Source organism: Puntigrus tetrazona, chromosome 15 (genome assembly GCF_018831695.1).
Source record: "Puntigrus tetrazona isolate hp1 chromosome 15, ASM1883169v1, whole genome shotgun sequence".
Classification (NCBI taxonomy): domain Eukaryota; kingdom Metazoa; phylum Chordata; class Actinopteri; order Cypriniformes; family Cyprinidae; genus Puntigrus; species Puntigrus tetrazona.
This window is the reverse complement of record NC_056713.1, coordinates 16,442,535-16,460,310: the sequence shown is the minus strand read 5'-3', so window position 1 is coordinate 16,460,310 and position 17,776 is coordinate 16,442,535. Positions and strand designations below refer to the sequence as shown.

Below are 17,776 nucleotides of genomic sequence, written 5' to 3'. Positions count from 1 at the left end.
TTATGCCTCTTGAAACAATTAACCATAATTAAGCTGAGTTGAAACAGAGGCGATATATTTTGTCTACTGTGACCATGGAAATACTCTCTGAATGGAAGACACATTTTTAACTGCAAAACACAGTAGCATTTAATGAATGAATGAATGAATGAATGATGTACAAAAAATATTAACAAAAAATAAATCATTTTTGGCTTTGCTTTAGCGGTGTTATTAAATGATTAGTGCTTTATTTTAATCAACTTTAATTAAAAAGCATCATTACAGTCTTCGGTGTCAGGTGATACTTCAGAAATCATTCTAATATGCTGAATTTTTTTGTTATTATCAATCCTAAAATTAGGTGTGCCGCTCAATATTTTTGCAAATCTGCATGTTTTTTTTTAAAAGATAATTATTTATTTTATATTGAAACGTAACAATGTCCTAATTGTCACTTTTAATCAATTTAATGCAGCTTTGCTGAATAAATATTCTTTTTAAATCATAGTTTTAAACATAAAACATTTTATATGCATAAAACATTACAATTTTGTTTGCGCCTTTGTTTTAATACACACTGCAACATAGTAGCATTTATTAAACAACAACAAAATATTATTCATTTTGAGATTTGCCAAAGATTCCATTCAGAAGTGTTATGATGAGCAAGTGCTTTGTTTTAGTTAACTTTAAATGAGCAGTTTAAAGCCACTAACTGCTAAACTACCGACATGTCATGAATTCCTGATTGGTTTATCACTAGCGTAAAAATATTTAATGTACAAAGAAGAATATTATTGTATCCTCTTCTGGTGATTGTTCTGAAAATCCCAATCGGAAACTACTTAGAGGCTGGATGAACGCTAAACGAAAGCAAAGAGACAGAACATACAAAACACACCCAGACAGACAACACACACACACACACACACACACACACGACAGTGGCACTGTCAGAATCGATCAGAGGGAGACGGTGGAGGCCCAAGGGAAGATGGCAGATAATGGATTATAGTGCAACTCTTTTGTGCTCCCTCCGGCTCGGCAGCTGAAAAACATAGGAGGACAATGGGAGGGCTCGGTGCCATCGAAAAATTTAGGGGAAGTATTCATTTAAGGGGAGGGGGGGGGCATTAACAGTAAGGGAAACATGAAAGTGCTTCTCTAATCCATACTCTGTGTTATTTGTTTTGTTCCTTCCAACCAGAATCAAATATTTTATTTCATCTCTCTTCAAAGCACCCCAGAGGATGAGAAAACAAAGCTAGTGTGGAGGGAGGCAGAGCGAGTGAGCATATGCACAGTGGCTCTCTGAGGACGTTAAATACAAAGTGCTACATGTGAGGCTCTTTCTCTGCTCCCTGCGGTGAGACTGGTGCAGTTTTACATAGAACGACTTAACCACCTTTCATTCATCTCTCAAAGCTGTTAATACGCAGTGGCTGAGATTATAGCATGCGCTGCATGCCACGGTACAAAAAATAGCAAAATATGAGCAGGAAATGAAGTTTTCCCATCATGCAGTATTAAGTTCGCCTATAAACCTTAGTCAGAATCGATGCAATATTTAGTTTCACATGAAAAGTGCGCTCTGTTGTTCACCGTGTTGTTCTGTTGCGAGGCGTAAATTGGCAATTTTTCCTCAGAATTGCGTGACTAAGTTTGCAATTGCGAGATATAAAATCCATTTCTGAGATCAAAAAAGTCTGATATTTTCTCAGAATCGTTAGTGGAAGTCAGCAATTGCAATACAAAGTTATAAAGTCATGATTGTGAGATATCTCAGAATTGTTTCTCTCTCTTTTTCTTCTCAAAGTCGTTTTTTCAGATCTTTCTCAAGATATTTTTACAACTTATATATATTTATATTCATATTACGTACTAAAATTATTTTTTTCAAAGCCTTGGGACCTTATTTCAACGCGGGACAAGTGCAGACTTCTTCAATAAAATAAAAATATTATTGAAAAATGCACAAACTTTTTTTTTTTTTTTTTTTTTTTTTCCGAGCCAAAGCTGTTGTATGGCTTCAAAGGACTAGTGCAAAAGTCAACTGTCATTTGAAGAGTGTTCATCCTTTTTTTAATGGAAGAAAAAGCAGCAAACGCCGTGCCGTACATCTCCTTTTGTGTTCCTCAGAAGAAAGTCAGATGGAACGATAAAAGACAGTATAAGGGAGAAGTACATGATGACAGTTTTTCATTTTTAGGTGAATTATCACTTATAACCGACTCTTAAATGGTCTGTCATAATAATGGACGTATTATTCTATTTTTATCATCAGAACTGTTCTCCAGCAATCTAGACATTTCCTCCAGTCAGCTGGAAGCTTGAAACCTCCATGAGCCCATTAGTGGAACTAGACAGATTCTGAAATACAGGCCCCTCTGGCTATACAACATATACATTGAGTGTTCCGGTGTGTGTGTGTGTGTGTGTGTGTGTGTACGTCCAAGGGGCCACGGTCAAGCTGCAGTAACCAGCGGCTCCGGCTGCTGTGGGACTCACATGCCTACGCTGGGAGGGACACCAGCATGCCAGTCCAAGGGCAAGTCCTGCATGTGCCCCTCCAGCAACACATTCCAACCCCCCCAACCCCCTCCCATCCTCCAGCCCCACTCAAGCACTCAGGTAAACCCATTCAAATAGGATCAGAGAGGCGAACATATGGCAGCCTAACAACAGAGGTAATTTGGAGAGGATTTTCAGGTTGAAAGAAGGTGGTGGGGGGGGGAGACCAGGCACAGACTACACTACAGAGAAAAGTACAAGCTTGAGTATAGTGCTGTTTTGTTCACCTCACTTACAGCGTAAATTTAATTAAGATGCACAGACCAGATCTTGATTATGTTGGCTTTAAATAAAATGAATGTTTACTTTAAGCTTTGCAAGGCAATATTAAAATCTATTTAAAATAGGCTGCAGTATTTTTGGGGTCCCTTTAATACTATTACTAATTATAATAATAAATGAAATCAAATTAAATATAATAAATATAAATAAAATGTGCAAATTACAAAAATCAATAATAATATTTACAAAAAAATATTATTATTATTTAGCAATAAAATATATTATTATTAATGTTATTATAAATTTTTAGAATTAAGTTGCTATAAAAATGTTAATAATAATGATCAGATTTTATTATTATTATAGTGATGCAGTGTTAATACTAATTACCTATATTTTTAGTATTATTTATTAATAATAGTATTACTCTATTATAGTATTAGTTGTAGTATTTACTAGTATCAATAACATAATAATAATAATTCTCTAAATAAAAGTACATTATTCATTATATATAATATTTAGTAATAATATAAATATTGTTTTTAATGATTCATTATCAATAATAATGGTAATTATAATAATACATATTAATTATAAATCAGAAAACAAATATTTGTGAAGGGTCTGGCATGCAGCTAAACAGTAAACACATCATGGCTGCACCAAATTGCCAACAAAGCTTGGGAGAGAAAAGGGACAGCATACATGGAGCAGGCACAGTCTGCAGTGCTGGAACATTTTAGTGCATCATGGGAAAAGAGAGACGGCGAAAGCAAAGAGACTAAAAGATGAGTTATCATCGGAGGCTGATTGTGGCTTGTTTGGCTTCGAAACTGCATGGTTAATTTCCTCACGGAGGCCCCAAGCACTCGTTAGACCCAGTGCCAGCGAAAACTTGGGCTAAGCTACGAGATCTGTCCAGGCTCTGGAGTGGATATGTGTTTGCGTGTGAATGACGATGAAGGAGAATGTGTTGAACACTGATAACAGTGGCAGTGCGAGCACAGGGTTACGCCCCGGGGTGGAGCGGCCGGACGCTTTAACTCTGTCACACTCTTTCACGCTCTCAACATCGAGGGTCACTTTTAGCGAGACAAACACAGATCGCATGTGCGAGACTTCGCTAACAGGACACAGTACGAGGACAGCCGCAAACTGAGAAAGCGGTATTTAACTGGATTAGATCAGATGCCATCCTTAAAAGCAGAATAAAAATGAGGGTTCACAGCGGGATCTGGCTAAAACACGAGCATACTTCTGTTCTTATATCCAAACCATTTAGCTGTGAAAGCCAACCGTTGGGAAAAAAAGCTGCCCAAAGGAACTACGAATTCTCGCTACACAGAAAACTTTAAGTGCTTAGTATTCAAGACAGGTTTCACAAAACCCAGACTTATGGATGTGGTTATGGGTGGGTAGCATGACTGAAATCTTATATCATGATGACGAAGTCTTTTTTTTTTTTCCTGACAGCAATACCACACTACTTAAAAAAAAAAAAAAAGGAAGATGAATTATTTTAAAATAAATACACTTGTTTAGCAAGGACGCATTTTACCGATTAAAAAAATGATTAGGGGTGCAAGATAAATCGAAATGAAATGCAATTGCTTTCATTATTAAATGTGGTATTTTTACATGCAAAACAGCTTCATTATCGGGAATGCTATCTTCTATTTTATAATTGTGCTATTATATATGTTGTTGCCGTAGCTTGTCAGTGAACTACGGGTCTGTGTAGTAAGTGCTGCTCCATCTGAAAGCATGTGTTACTATTAATCACAGAGCTAGCTTTACTGATGAGAGGCGCATGACTATAGCGTTCGATAAATGAGTTATATGATGCTATTTAAAATATTACCAAAAACCGTGAAAAAGAGCATCACTGTTTCCACCAAATTTTTTTTACTGTTTTCAACATTGACAATATTGTGAAAAAACGTACAATATCAAGTTGAAACTATATGAAAAAAGCAGACATTCAAATTCGACATTATGTTGTCTAAATAAATAACATTTATATTTAAAAGAGTTCATCGTTCTAAAAGCAGGCATCAAAACGTTTTAGTATTTTTTGATAGTAACATGAATACCAGCGTATTCGTGCAACCAAATTAAAAACATACTACTCAAACTAGCAAAAAAAGAAAATATGCTAATTTTAGATTCTCATTTAAAAATCCAATCCATACGTATACCTTGGCAACCATAACCAACAGCAACTGTTTATTTGTTTCTCTATCGTTATATGTAGATAACTCGAAGCGGGCCTTTTGGCAGCTGCATGAATGCTGCGGTGTGTGTGCTCTACCTGCAACACATACCAGTCCTAGAAGCGGTTTAATAACGCAGTGATGTGTGGAAGTGAGGTTTTGGTTCATTTAATTTTAGGAGAAAAAAAAAATTAAAAAAATCAGCCCACATAACAACAATACTCTCAATCACCTTTTGGAGCCACTTAGGAAGGCCAAACCATGCTCTAGATAAATGGATGCTATTATCCGGGGAGCTCTCCTAGTGAGGACGGTTCCAGTAATGGCAGATGCCACTGCCACTTCCTGCCGCATTCGCCAAGAACCAATCGTACTCGGTCCAGCTAGGCGTAGCTTGAGAAAAAAACCGGAGCTCCTGATCAAACTGTACACTGACAGCGCCAAAACAGGGTGGTGTTTGTTGTGCTGAGGAAATGGGTGAAGAGATAATTACGCCAAAATGGCCCCTTCCACCCATCCATTCCCCGACTTCCTAGTCCATCATCGCTCCCGATCAGCGATCACACTTCCTGGATATTCTCTCTTTGCTTTCCCTGGAGCATCTCCGCTAGCAGGACTCCAGAACAAGCGTGAGCATCACAAAATAATGTTGGTGATGCCCCGAGGACAGTCATGCCTGAGCGGCCCACTGCGCGCGGCGTGGGGGGAGTCCTGGCCTCTCGCCACCGCACTCAGAAAAAGTGTTAAGGCAAACAAGCCTCAGTCAAGCAACTGTTTGCTTGCGCTTCATGTCGTGAGTCCACTTCAGAGCAGCAAGCTAAAGCTAGTTTACAGGTGAGAGCCTGCAACCTGAAACCTCACGGGGATGACCCTAAGTACATCAAGCAGTGATGCTTTCAAACTGACAAGTAAGGCTGCGTGATATACGAAATAAAATCGATACAGGATATGGTTTAACATCACAGTCTAACAACTGCAAATGTTCCAATTTAATGAAATAAACGCATGTTAAAAAGTATTTTTTGTCATATTCATTTATTTCCGTCTATAAAATATACTATATACTATATAGACATACAAATCTAGATAAAGCACATTTTATTCATTTTTATTTCAGCTTTAGTTTGTTACCAGGGTTAGGCGATACGGTCATTTTTCATATCATCATATTGCCAGCCTGTGAGATCGGAGATGCATGATATGATTTTAAACCACGGGTACGTGAGAGAGAGAGAAAGAGACTGGAAGCACCAATAAGCTAAATAATATACTTTCAAACATAGACTACTGGAAAAAAAAAAAAAGACCAATGGTGTAACACTAAATATTAGACATAAACGAACATAAAAAAAATAAAAATGTTTAAGTAGCCTAAGTTCATATTTTAAGTAAAGTTATATTAAATGGATACATAAATAATACAGCGCTTTGGACTGTGCGCCCCACGACGAGCCCTGTTTTAGACTGATAACTTACTAACTGCATCATTTTTTATTACAACGATGATGATGATGATGATGATGATGATGATGATAATTACGATAATACACATCAATGTTTTTTGTAAATGTGATGTAAAGTAAAAGAAATGCTGGTGGCAATATGCTTATTCACAGCTGTTTAAAAAAGATTTTAGCACTCTTGACTCTCTCACTCTTTTGTTGTGGGTTTAGTTTTAGAGTTAAAACATTTCCAATTAAGAGTAGAAGTATCATTTGCGTTTATGTGCGGCAATAGAAGAAATAGAAGGGCAATTTGATAATATACTGTAGCCCCATAATAATAGCCCCCCTAATAATAATAATAATAGTAATTTTATATATTCATAGGAAAATAACCCTAATATCGTCTTTTGACAAAGATATCTGGTATGCTTAATATTTATGGTTATCATCAATACACGATACTGTCGGCACAACCTTATTTGTTACTAAAAGTAAATGAGAAACTATACCTTGACAACTAGCTGAAAATCTTATATATGTAATTCAGCTTTTTATTTCATATGCAATGCACTTCTTAACAAAATCCTCCAAATCACTCTAGAATGCTCAATTCTTTCCAGATACAGCTATTTAAACAATTTGGAGAATTCCTGCATTGTTTCATATTACAATATGCATCACAGAAAAAAAGAGACACAGTGTTTTGTCTTGTATTTCCAATATCGTGCAGCTGTACGGTCTAGTTTTGTACATTCCTTGAAACCCAAAAAAAGCACATTCAAGGAGCTCATCTGAATTTCGAAGGGTACAAAAACAGGGCTGGTTTTGCTAAGGGTGTGTTTCACAAGTCTATTTTGAATGGATGGCAAACAAACCAGACAGATGGCCAGGGATATATTCAAATTCCTTGTTTTAAAGACATCCTGTCGGTGGATATTGTTTCTATATTCAAATCTGACCGAGGGTGATCCAAACCACATCTATAACATTCATCTATAGTACACTTCAGAGGAATCCAGGTAGCTTTTAGGCAGAATTCAGAGCAGGCAGCTAATAGGACAGCTATAAATAAGCACAAGGAGTGTCATGGGTGTCAGGGCTCTAAATGGAACGGTTCGGTCTGAGCAGAGGGCTTTTTAATTAACAGTTCTGCCCTCTGAGGAAGAGATGGTCTTCACAGTATTAAAGCTAAAGCAGTCAGACCTCTGCTCCACACCAGGCACAAAACACAACCACATCCTCTCTGTTGTGGCTAAAGGACACTGGTGAAATCTCCACCAGCGCTGAAACATCACAACAAACGCTCACACTTTGAGCATCACAGAAGAAACCGAAGAACAGCCAAATAGGATGAAGCGGAAACGGCTGAATCTCGCAAAAAACCATTAAGAATCGTCTGAGTCACATTTCAGTCCAAGATCAAAAGAAATTATAAATGTAATATGTATGAGGAAAATGAAGACCGTTTTGCACCGAATTTGAACTGTTTTTTTATATTATGCTCTGACAAGATTTTCATGATACCATAGTTTTATAACACGCATTTACGAATGTGAATTTTAATTTTAATTTTGTGGTTTATTTATAAAATCACACCCAGGTAATCCGTTAAGCTATTATGCAGTTGTTTTGGAAAATCAAGTATGCAATATTTGTTTGTTTTGTTTTGAAAAACTGCAAAGAAAAGAAAAAAAATGAGAAAACAGCAGCAGTGGTATAATAAATTACAAAAACAAGATTAATTGCAAATTAATCAGTAGAGTCAGTGTCAAAATTTGCAGTTGATATCAATCAATGTAACCACAACAACAAATCCAAAAATCTATTGTGAGTTCACCCATACATAAAACTCGCTGAATATTTTCTCGCCCCTAGGTTATCCAACCCAACTTTAGTAATTAAAATAACCAGCTATGTACAGAGAAGTGGGTCCTTTGCAGTGAATGGGTGTTATCTGACAAAAGTAATAATTAAAAATTCTATAAATGTTCAAATCAGACGTTTTTAGAAACATAACAATACACTTAAAGAGAACTGGTTGATACACTGAAAATAATGTGACCAGAAACTTTAGTAATTAAAATAACCAGCTATGATGGCTCAGGTAATCACTGTGTTGTGTCATGTTACCTGAACTTAGGACTTGTGGTGGTGTTTTAAATAGTGTTTTACCTGAACTTAGGACTTGTGGTGGTGTTTTAAATAGTGTTTGAAATATGTTTCTATACTACTATAAATTCTACTATTAATAACAACATAAAATGAGCTGTTGAGCTAAAGAACATTAATCATGTTGTCCGTTTTTACTCTAAATGATTTGCAGAAATCAAAACAGGGACGATAAAAGGTGAGCGCCACCCAATGAGCTGGCCATATGCGCATTGGTTTCCGCCTAATACAAGAGAATCCGGCAGTTCTTAAAAGCTGAAGAATTACAAAGATGTGGAATTCTGTTATTTATTCTAGAATTCGCTGTTATTTCGACAGGACAATACAACAAAACAGACAAACATGCGAGTGACAGACTCACATTGTAGAAGAGTGGTTTTCAAGTTCAGTCCTGGATTAGCGCCAACCCTAATAAAACACACCTGAAGGAGCTCATCAAACTCTAACTAGGTATACTTCAAACTTTCAGGCAAGTTGGAGCTAAACTCTGCAGGACAGCGGCCCTCCAGGATCAAGTTCGATGACCCCGTTGTAGAGGGTTGGATTATGCATTTTAGACAGATGAAATGTTTACTTCATAATGTGTTAAATGAAGGATTGTTGTTGTGTATTACTTGTAGATTATTGGAATGTTTTTGACAGCTGCTTAAAATCTCATTCTGACGGCACCCATTCACCGCAGAGCAAGATGAGCAAGTCATGCAATGCTACATTTGTGCCTTTTTCGCATATCTATTTCTCTACCTATTAATATCTTTTCTGACGAAGAAACAAACGCCTAAGGGTGAGTGAATGTTTAGCAAAATTTTACACTTATGCTTGTAAAACCTTACGCAAAATAAAATAAAATTCTCTTTTTTTGCCTTTTGATTTTGGGATGAAATGTGACTTTTCTCTGTGACATTCACTCAAACATCAAGGGAAAGTAAACAGACGTCGACTCATCCTCAGCAGTGCTGTCAAGATGACTGCACAAGTGCGGCCCAGAATAGGCTGACAGAGGCGGGTGAGCGAAGGGTTAATGTACACACTCCTGCACGCTTTCACCCCCAACACTTCAAAGGTAAGGCATTTCTCTGCATCTGCCAAACCCAGAGCCTCTTAAGAGCTGCTTTTGACTGTTGTGGTTGTAAAAAAAAAAAAAAGTCCTGTCTGTGAGCCTTTCAAGTTCAGGGTATAAAAGCTCCAGGCCGCCTGCCATTATAATATTCCTAAACACACACACACACACACACACACACACACACACACACAGCTGCAGCAAATCCACAGAATGAAAAGAGAAAGTTCAACTCTATTTGACAATCATGTAATGACTCTTTCAATTACGGGAATGATATTGACAAATGATCGCATCTGACTAATTAAGACATTATTAGATTTCATATAATAGATGATGAGAATTAAAAAAAAAAACGAAAATTGTAAGATTTTCGGGTTCAATCGTGCTGTTCATCACACTGGGAAGAAACACACACTGCATGACAAATCATATTTAATATAATAATGTTGTTTAAGCATGTTTGATCAGCAGATAAATGACTTCATTTTCAGTTGAGGGAGACAGTCGAGGAGGATATGAGGTTCCTCTCCCAAAAAAGAAAACACATCAAACTTTAATCACTCACATTTCATTTAAATTTTACATTTACAATGGAGACGGGAATAAATGAGTCATTACATCAATAGCAGCTACCACTAGTGCATTTTTTTTTTGAAGTTCTCCCAAAACTTTACATGTGCTTTAAGAAAACTCTGTGATCTTCAGAGATCTGGAGTCTATGCAAACTTAAAGTCCTCATAAATCTTTTAAAATTGAAGCCTTGATATTATCTGAAAACACAACACAACCTTAGGTGTCACACAAATTATCGTTCTGTAAGGTTTTCTCTGGAATGAAATTATTAATTTTCTTCAGCAAGGACACATTAAATTGACATTAAAGACATTTTTGATTTTACAATAGGTCTCCGCTTGAAATAAATGTTTTTAAACTACTCATCATAGATGATGAAAAAAAAGGAAACACCGTTTACACAAAACTACTTAGCAGCACAATTGTTTTCTACACTGAAAATAAGAAATGATTGTATATTAGAATGATTTCTGAAGAATTGCGACACTGAAGACTGAAGTAATTGCTGCTGAATATCTACATTACATTTAAAACATACTCGCATAGAAAACAGCTATTTTAAACTGGAATAATATTTACTTTTTTTGTAAATGAAGGCTTGGTGTGCATAAAAAAAAAAAAAAAAGTATTTACACATGCATGCAAATTTTATATGCATTTCTTTTTAGGTTTTTTGTTGCTAACACACATCACACAAATCACACTTTCTGTTCCATTCATTCAAACTAAAGCACTTAGTCCACAAGTGTCATGTTAAATGATGCTAAATAACAAAACAGGACATTATCATCCATCCACAACAGGCTGAGACTCTGCATATTTTTGGTGCACCAATCTGCCAGACAAGATCTTAAGAACATCACGCTTAAGTCGAGCTGTCAGCGACCACGATAACATTCCCCAAACCGAATGTTAGACCAAACCGTGAGCACAACAGACGCAGACCGACGCTTTAATGGCCAGCAAAGGCTACATTCCTGTGCAGCACCATGCCTCTTCCCCGAGAGACAGGGGCCAATGGGGGCATAGTTAAGAACTGCGGTTCAACCCATCTCTCCTTCAGCTGGAGCTGCACTAAATACTAGAAATTTGGAAAATAGACTAAACCCAAACACAATCAAACAATAGCCTATTATATAGGGACACATGACATAAGAATGCATGAGTCTGGCATTTCATCTTCATCAGCGCTGGCTTTAACAGCTCACGGATGGAGGCTGCACGTGTAAATACAAGCAAGTCATGAGGGCCGTGATTAAGATGGAGACAGAGATACTGTTATCTAGTAGGTCTCTGTTTTTGGATCTGGTTCGAGCAGCAGGAGGCCTGTGGGACGCAGGTTGAACAGGCCAAATCTGTTTTTATGATTTGTATTGTTAATATAAATATGAGCAAACTGTTGGCAACAAACTTGCTGTCTGTGTCACTCCGCTCCCTAGTTCCCAGTGTCGTGAATCACAGTATCTTTTGAGGGCTAGCAGGGGCCTTGATTCACAAACATCAAGACACACATGACAAAATTACCTGCAACACGACTGCAAGGTCATACATTAAATACAGCAGATCATACATTAAATACTGCAATAACATGGCTATACTCTTCATTGCTGCTTTTATGAAGCAAAACAGTTAATCGATATTAAAAGGAACATTTCAAAAATATAATTGCAGAATTTAAAAACAATTAACAAATGAAGAATCTAACCTAACAATTCTAACTCATATATAAATGTCAAATAATGTATAATAAATGCAATTATTAATAAACATCATAAATTATAAAATAAAATTAAAATAAATTAAATACGTTTTGAAAGCGACACATGGTTATTATTGTTAACTAAAAAGGAAAACTATTTAAAAATTCTTAATTTTTTTAGTTTAGGTTGAGGCACTAAAATAAAATTAAAACTAAAATGAAAATATAACACTATAATAAGACTAAATGTAACGTTTTAGATTTTAGCAATTTATAATATTAATTGAAATTAACTTTAGCAGTATATCCATAAAAGTAAAATAACTGCGGATTCGACAGCTCCCTGGGTAGTGTGCTTATTTAAGAATAAGGGAACAGCTGCTACAGCAAAAAATTTCAGTGTAAGTGCCTTCCTGTAGCTCAAATATTTAAGCATAACTCTAAAAATGCCAAGGTCATACATATATACGATTTCCAAGGAAAACAAGAACTTGCTTGGGCTAAAAGCATGTACCAAATACAAAAATGTAAATTGCATGTAAATGTAAAAAGCTATCAACGGTCAAGAAGTGACCACAGCTGCATTTTAAACCTGGCTTACAACATGTCACATTAATAAGCCATGCAAAACATAATACAGGACACACATGGAATTCCCAGAACCCACAAATGAGGCATCGCCGTCAACCGAAGCCTTCTAAAATTACAGCGGTTTAGCATTTAGCGCTCCTGTTTCCCGTAACTTTGTTCACATACACTATGAGTCAATCTCAAACTACAAGCGTAAACAGTACATGCGGGCCAATGGGTTTCAAAATAAACTTTTTGGCTGAGCACCAAGACAAAGACTGTTATGCCATTATGTCCTCCACGTAAGTACTCCATGCTTTTAAAAATCATACCGGAGTGACAATTTTAAGGACAGTATAAATGACAGATATGGGTTTTTCTCAGAAAGCATCAGACCCAGCAGTTTGCACTTTGCTTCCTGTACACTAGAATACGATCGAGTGACGTGCATCGCGCGGGGGGCCTCTTTAACACGAGCCATCGATTATATTCCATCTCGTTTTGCTTTCATTTTCACTCGGAGGACAGGATGTAGTCCAAAACTGTTTGCAAACTCACTGCACAATGCGCTTGCTTTAATAAAGCAATATTTCCAGCAATTAAGCAGACGCAAAATGGTAATATAGATTATGCATATAGTCAAGTCGTCGAGTCAGAGATAATTAAAATCCAACGCCATCTGCATCAGAACCAAGCATGTGACACACACACACATTTTGCCGCAGGGCCAAAGGCAATTTATCTAAACTTTTACAGCTGCACGACTGAAAGGGCACTAACTAGGATGCACCATCCAAAAACAGCCTTCTATAGATAAGACTCTTCCTTTATGACCATGTAGCACTGAAGCTGAACGATAAATGTCTGTAGTTAACATGCGATATATATGCGGTTATATGTGGTCATAATAGATTTGTATTTTATCTTATTTGGCGATTATCATAATTGTTAACTCTTTATTTCGTTAGTCCACTTTAAACATTCTACTAAAGAGTTAAAGTTACTTACGTTTGCAACTTCATGTCAACAGGTTGTCATCATTGCGTCATAACTGTAACTGACAACTAGGACTAATTAAACCTAATAATGCTAGAGCCTTATTTTTACTTTTTAACGTGCTTTATTTTTGCCAAACTACTTGAAGTACTTGGGTCACGCGCAGTGACAGGCGGGTAAATTTCCTCATCCTTGCTTTCTGTGACGTTTAGATACGCTAACAATATATAAGAAACACTTTGAGTAAATCAAACTTTTACTTTTTTAATTTGAAGAACGTATTGGATGCAGCGAAAGCACTACAAAGTATCAATATATATGACCGTATTTACTTTATTTTAAGGCTAAGCTAAAGCATAACTTTGTGTGACACGAGCTGAAACGTAAGCCATCATGAACCGCGTGCTTTTGCGTGATTTCCGAAACACATCGGCTCCGGTCCCCGTTTCACCGTGATTGTAAGGAAAAGCGCAACCAGCACATTTCATCAAAATACCTCCTTTTGTATTCCAAAAGAGAAAGAAAGTCACACGGTTTGGAAAGGGGAGTACAGTAAATACAACGACTTGAGTGATCATACATGAAACACATTCATTTCTGGGTGAACTGTCCTTTTAGTTTGCAAGCATGGATCCGTCCGCCCCCCCCCCTTTCCAGAGGGTGCAAACTTTAAATGATTATTCATCTATGGCCATGCCTCTGGAGGACAGCTATAAATACAGCAGCAGCCAACAGCGCCGATTAAAAGCAGACAATGAGCAACAGGAAGCGATTTTGAGGAAAGGTCAGGCTAAGATTACACGGGTGGAGGTAGGCAGGGTGGCAGCTGGTGAAAGCTCCCCTAGTTCTGTGGCCCCTCCGTAGGCCGCGGTTACAGGTGACTTCTTCGCGGGTAAATGCACACAGTCTAAACATATACTAGAACAACATGTCAGAGGGCTAAAATCGTCCATTGCGCATTTTTATACACTTATTGCAAAGTTTGCTGCTTTTCAATACACCGCTCACCCAAGAAATTAACCGATTGACCTCTGAACAGAAGCCATGACTAAAACTTCTACGAGGCAGGAGGGTGTGTGCTTAAAAGGATATTGCATTTCCTCCGAGTTACAAACTCATTCTGAGAACACGCACTCTCTCTTTCCTTTAAGCATTACACATATTACTCAACTTTTCATCTTTGCTCTGAATTGCACGCCACTGGAGATGCAGTCTTGTGAACCGGTTTGGTTCGAAGAAACTTTTTAATAAGCAACAGACCGGATATCAAAGTCACTCACTGAGCACTCGACAATGTGACTGTATTATATATATAACCAAACGTCCAGTGTCTATAGGTTTAAACGCGGAGTGGAGTAAACACCTGGGTTAGGAACTGTTCTCAAGACACTCGAACTGACATGCACTAAATCTTGAGCATTTAAGTCTGAGCTTATCCCTTAAGCGCAGCGATGTTCCCTTAGTGTACATCTTAAATTCTTTGCCAAAAGCTGTTCCTCGTTCCCCTTGAACTGTCACACAGAAAGCTAAAAATACAGTACCTCTCCCTCCCGACAAGCTCGACAGGTGAAACGCTTTAAAGGTGCACCGAGTAAGTTTTGTTATAGGTTTAGTTTGTTTGTTCTTGTCGCAATGGCCAACTCTGATTGTTGCTGCGCTATTTGTCCACTGTTCTGTTTGACGGCACGCAAACATATCGATCTTTTCTTTATAGAGCACTTTTTTTAAGCAAACCCACACACTCTAATGGCAATTTGTAACAATTTATACAGTATTTGTGGTTAAATCTAATTTGAACGTGTTTGGGGGGGTTTTCTAAGGGTGGACCTTCAGGCTCGTTTTATTTCACTTTTCAGCACAAATAACATTGTCGATTGACATTAATATTGTCAATATTCCTGGTAGTCAACTGCATGCCACAGTTGGTCATGTGACACTAACATGGCGGCACCCATTAGAGGAGCCCAGCTGTGTGTGGATGTGTAATAACAGCTTTTTTTTCTAGAAGACTTTCAGACTTCATGACACGAGAGTGCGTGTCATTTCAAACACATTTGCTAATTTGTAAAACTTCTTCATTGGCATAAACTTCTCCTTCAGAGTCCCAATCAAAGCCGCGCGCTCGTTTCAGACATTCGCTCGCAGAAGTTGTGAGAAAGGCGTTTAAACGCTAACCAAACCACGCCGAAAGCTCCGTATCCGATCGGTCTGTCCGGCTCTATATCCAGCTGTTGCTGTAAGTGATGCGAGTGTTGGTGGTGGTGGTGATGCGCCTTCACGGCGGCGGCGGCGGCGGCTTGAACTTGCGCTGGGGCTGCAGCGGCCGCCGGCCCCGGAGCTTGTCCGGGAGCGGGCGAGGGGAAGTACGGCTGCTGCTGGCTCGGGTTCAGCATCACCGCCGCCGCAGCGGCAGCAGCGGCGGCCGCGGCCGTGGAGGCGTGCTGCTGCACGGGGTGCACGGCGGCGGCCGAGCCGGGGTGCTGGAGGTGATGCTGGCCCGGGTGGTGATGGTGGTGGAGGTGGGCGGGTGGTGGGAGATGGGGCAGCTGGTGGTGATGGTGCGGGTGATGCGCTGCCACTGCCGCGGTGCCGCCGTTGTACGCAGCCATCATTTTCGCGGCATTGGAAGCCGTCGTTCCGCACAGAGCCATTCGCTCGCTCAACAGCCCGAAATGAGAGGTGGAAAAACAAAACAAAGAGGCGAACGAGATGGAGAGGGAGGCTGCCGAGATGTCAAACTCTCATTTGGCTGTCATCGAGCCAAACGACGGGTCAAATCAAAGCAGAAATGTCCGGCGTACATCGAGATGAGCGTGAAAAGGTGTCATACTAACAACTCTCCAGCTTTGATCTGACCTACTTCGGAGGATCTTTCGCGTTATACGTCGCAAACTAGCAAAATGACAACCGCGGACATCCGAGAAAGCCCTCGCGGAGGGTAAACAAAAGAAAAGTAAAAAAGGAGAGAGGGATCAAATCAAAATAATGCGCTCCCCCCATAATAAATCAATTCCGCACGGCCTTAAATCTCCCTCATGTTGGAGGCATGAGGAGCACCTTGCTTCGCTCGAAACTCGGGCTTCTGTGGAAAGGGAAATTAGGTGGATAGTACAAGTTACGGGGGAAATGCAACATTCATCTTTTAGATTTCTTCATATTTGCCATTTTGGGCTCATCCAGCCCTGTTTCCACCGCCAGGGCTGCATGCAGTTTGCAGAAGTTACGTGGATCTCAATCAGGCCACCGTTGCTGACTTGGTACTTGCTCGCCAGCTTACTTGTTTACATTTACATGAAAACGCGCAATTCTCCCGTGCGAAAAGACTGCTACACTGTATCGATCCGGGAAGCTTGTTTTGCAGTATGGCGCTCTGTTGCCGCTTTCAGTTGCGCTCGAGCCCGAAGCTGTAGATGGATAGCTCCAGATCCGCTCCAAATGTCAAAATCCCCTCGAAACACCCATCACGTTGATCAACGGAGCAATCCGTTTTCCCGAAACAAGGAAAACATTCTTCCGAAGCCTTCAACTTATCTTCCCCATCGATAACGCTGTGCTCGTTCGCCGGCGTGCCGCTTTCCTGCGCTCAATATCGCGGGCATGTATATCCAGTGAAGAAAAAATCAAAATAAAAACATCCAGTGTTCCTTGCAGTCATAAAACAGGCGGCCAGCGTCCTCACCCCCTCGCCGGATGGTGCTGCTAGGACCTGGGAAGGCACACGCGCAACCCTGCCGTCTTGGGTACCCGTCTATTCCTCTTCTGATCGACAGGTCCCTGAGCCAATCGCGTCCCGCTTCGGAAGTAGCACAGCCAATCAGCGGACGAAAGGAAGAGACGGCGGTCCAGCCATAATAAACAGGCCCTTGTTGCGTGTGGAAGCTAGCGCCATTACGGCTACGCGATACTGTAAAAGACAGTGAGAGTCTACGGAGGCTTTGAGCCGAAATGGAGAGAGAGGGGCCCCACTTACCCAGCGCTATTACGCGAGACATGCCATCCAATTAGCACCTGCCATTGAAGTGAGTCCCTTGTCTGAAAGGAGAGCCATGATTCGCTGTCCAATCGTTTTTCAAATCGAAGGAAAAATGCACAGTAACAAGGACGGTCAAACATTATACAATGTACATTATAGCAATATGTTAGTTAACAGTTTACAAAGTTTATGGTTTGTTGTTACACTACATTAAAATTTGTTTAACTTCGAAAGTCTACATGGGAATAGGCTACTTAATGAATAATTTGTTCATAATTCGATATGTTCATCACATCT

General features: G+C 39.2%; 1 protein-coding gene across 1 annotated transcript in view; it reads right to left on the bottom strand.

The window, feature by feature from the left end:
• The window catches only part of nlk2 (nemo-like kinase, type 2), a 65,183-nt gene extending 47,778 nt beyond the window's left edge, over positions 1-17,405 (bottom strand). Inside the window, exon 1 of the mRNA XM_043258239.1 lies at positions 15,682-17,405. Within this exon, the coding sequence (XP_043114174.1) occupies positions 15,682-16,157 (476 nt within the window). The 5' untranslated portion in view covers positions 16,158-17,405. The remainder of the gene's footprint in view (positions 1-15,681) is intronic.
• Positions 17,406-17,776: the final 371 nt, after the last annotated feature.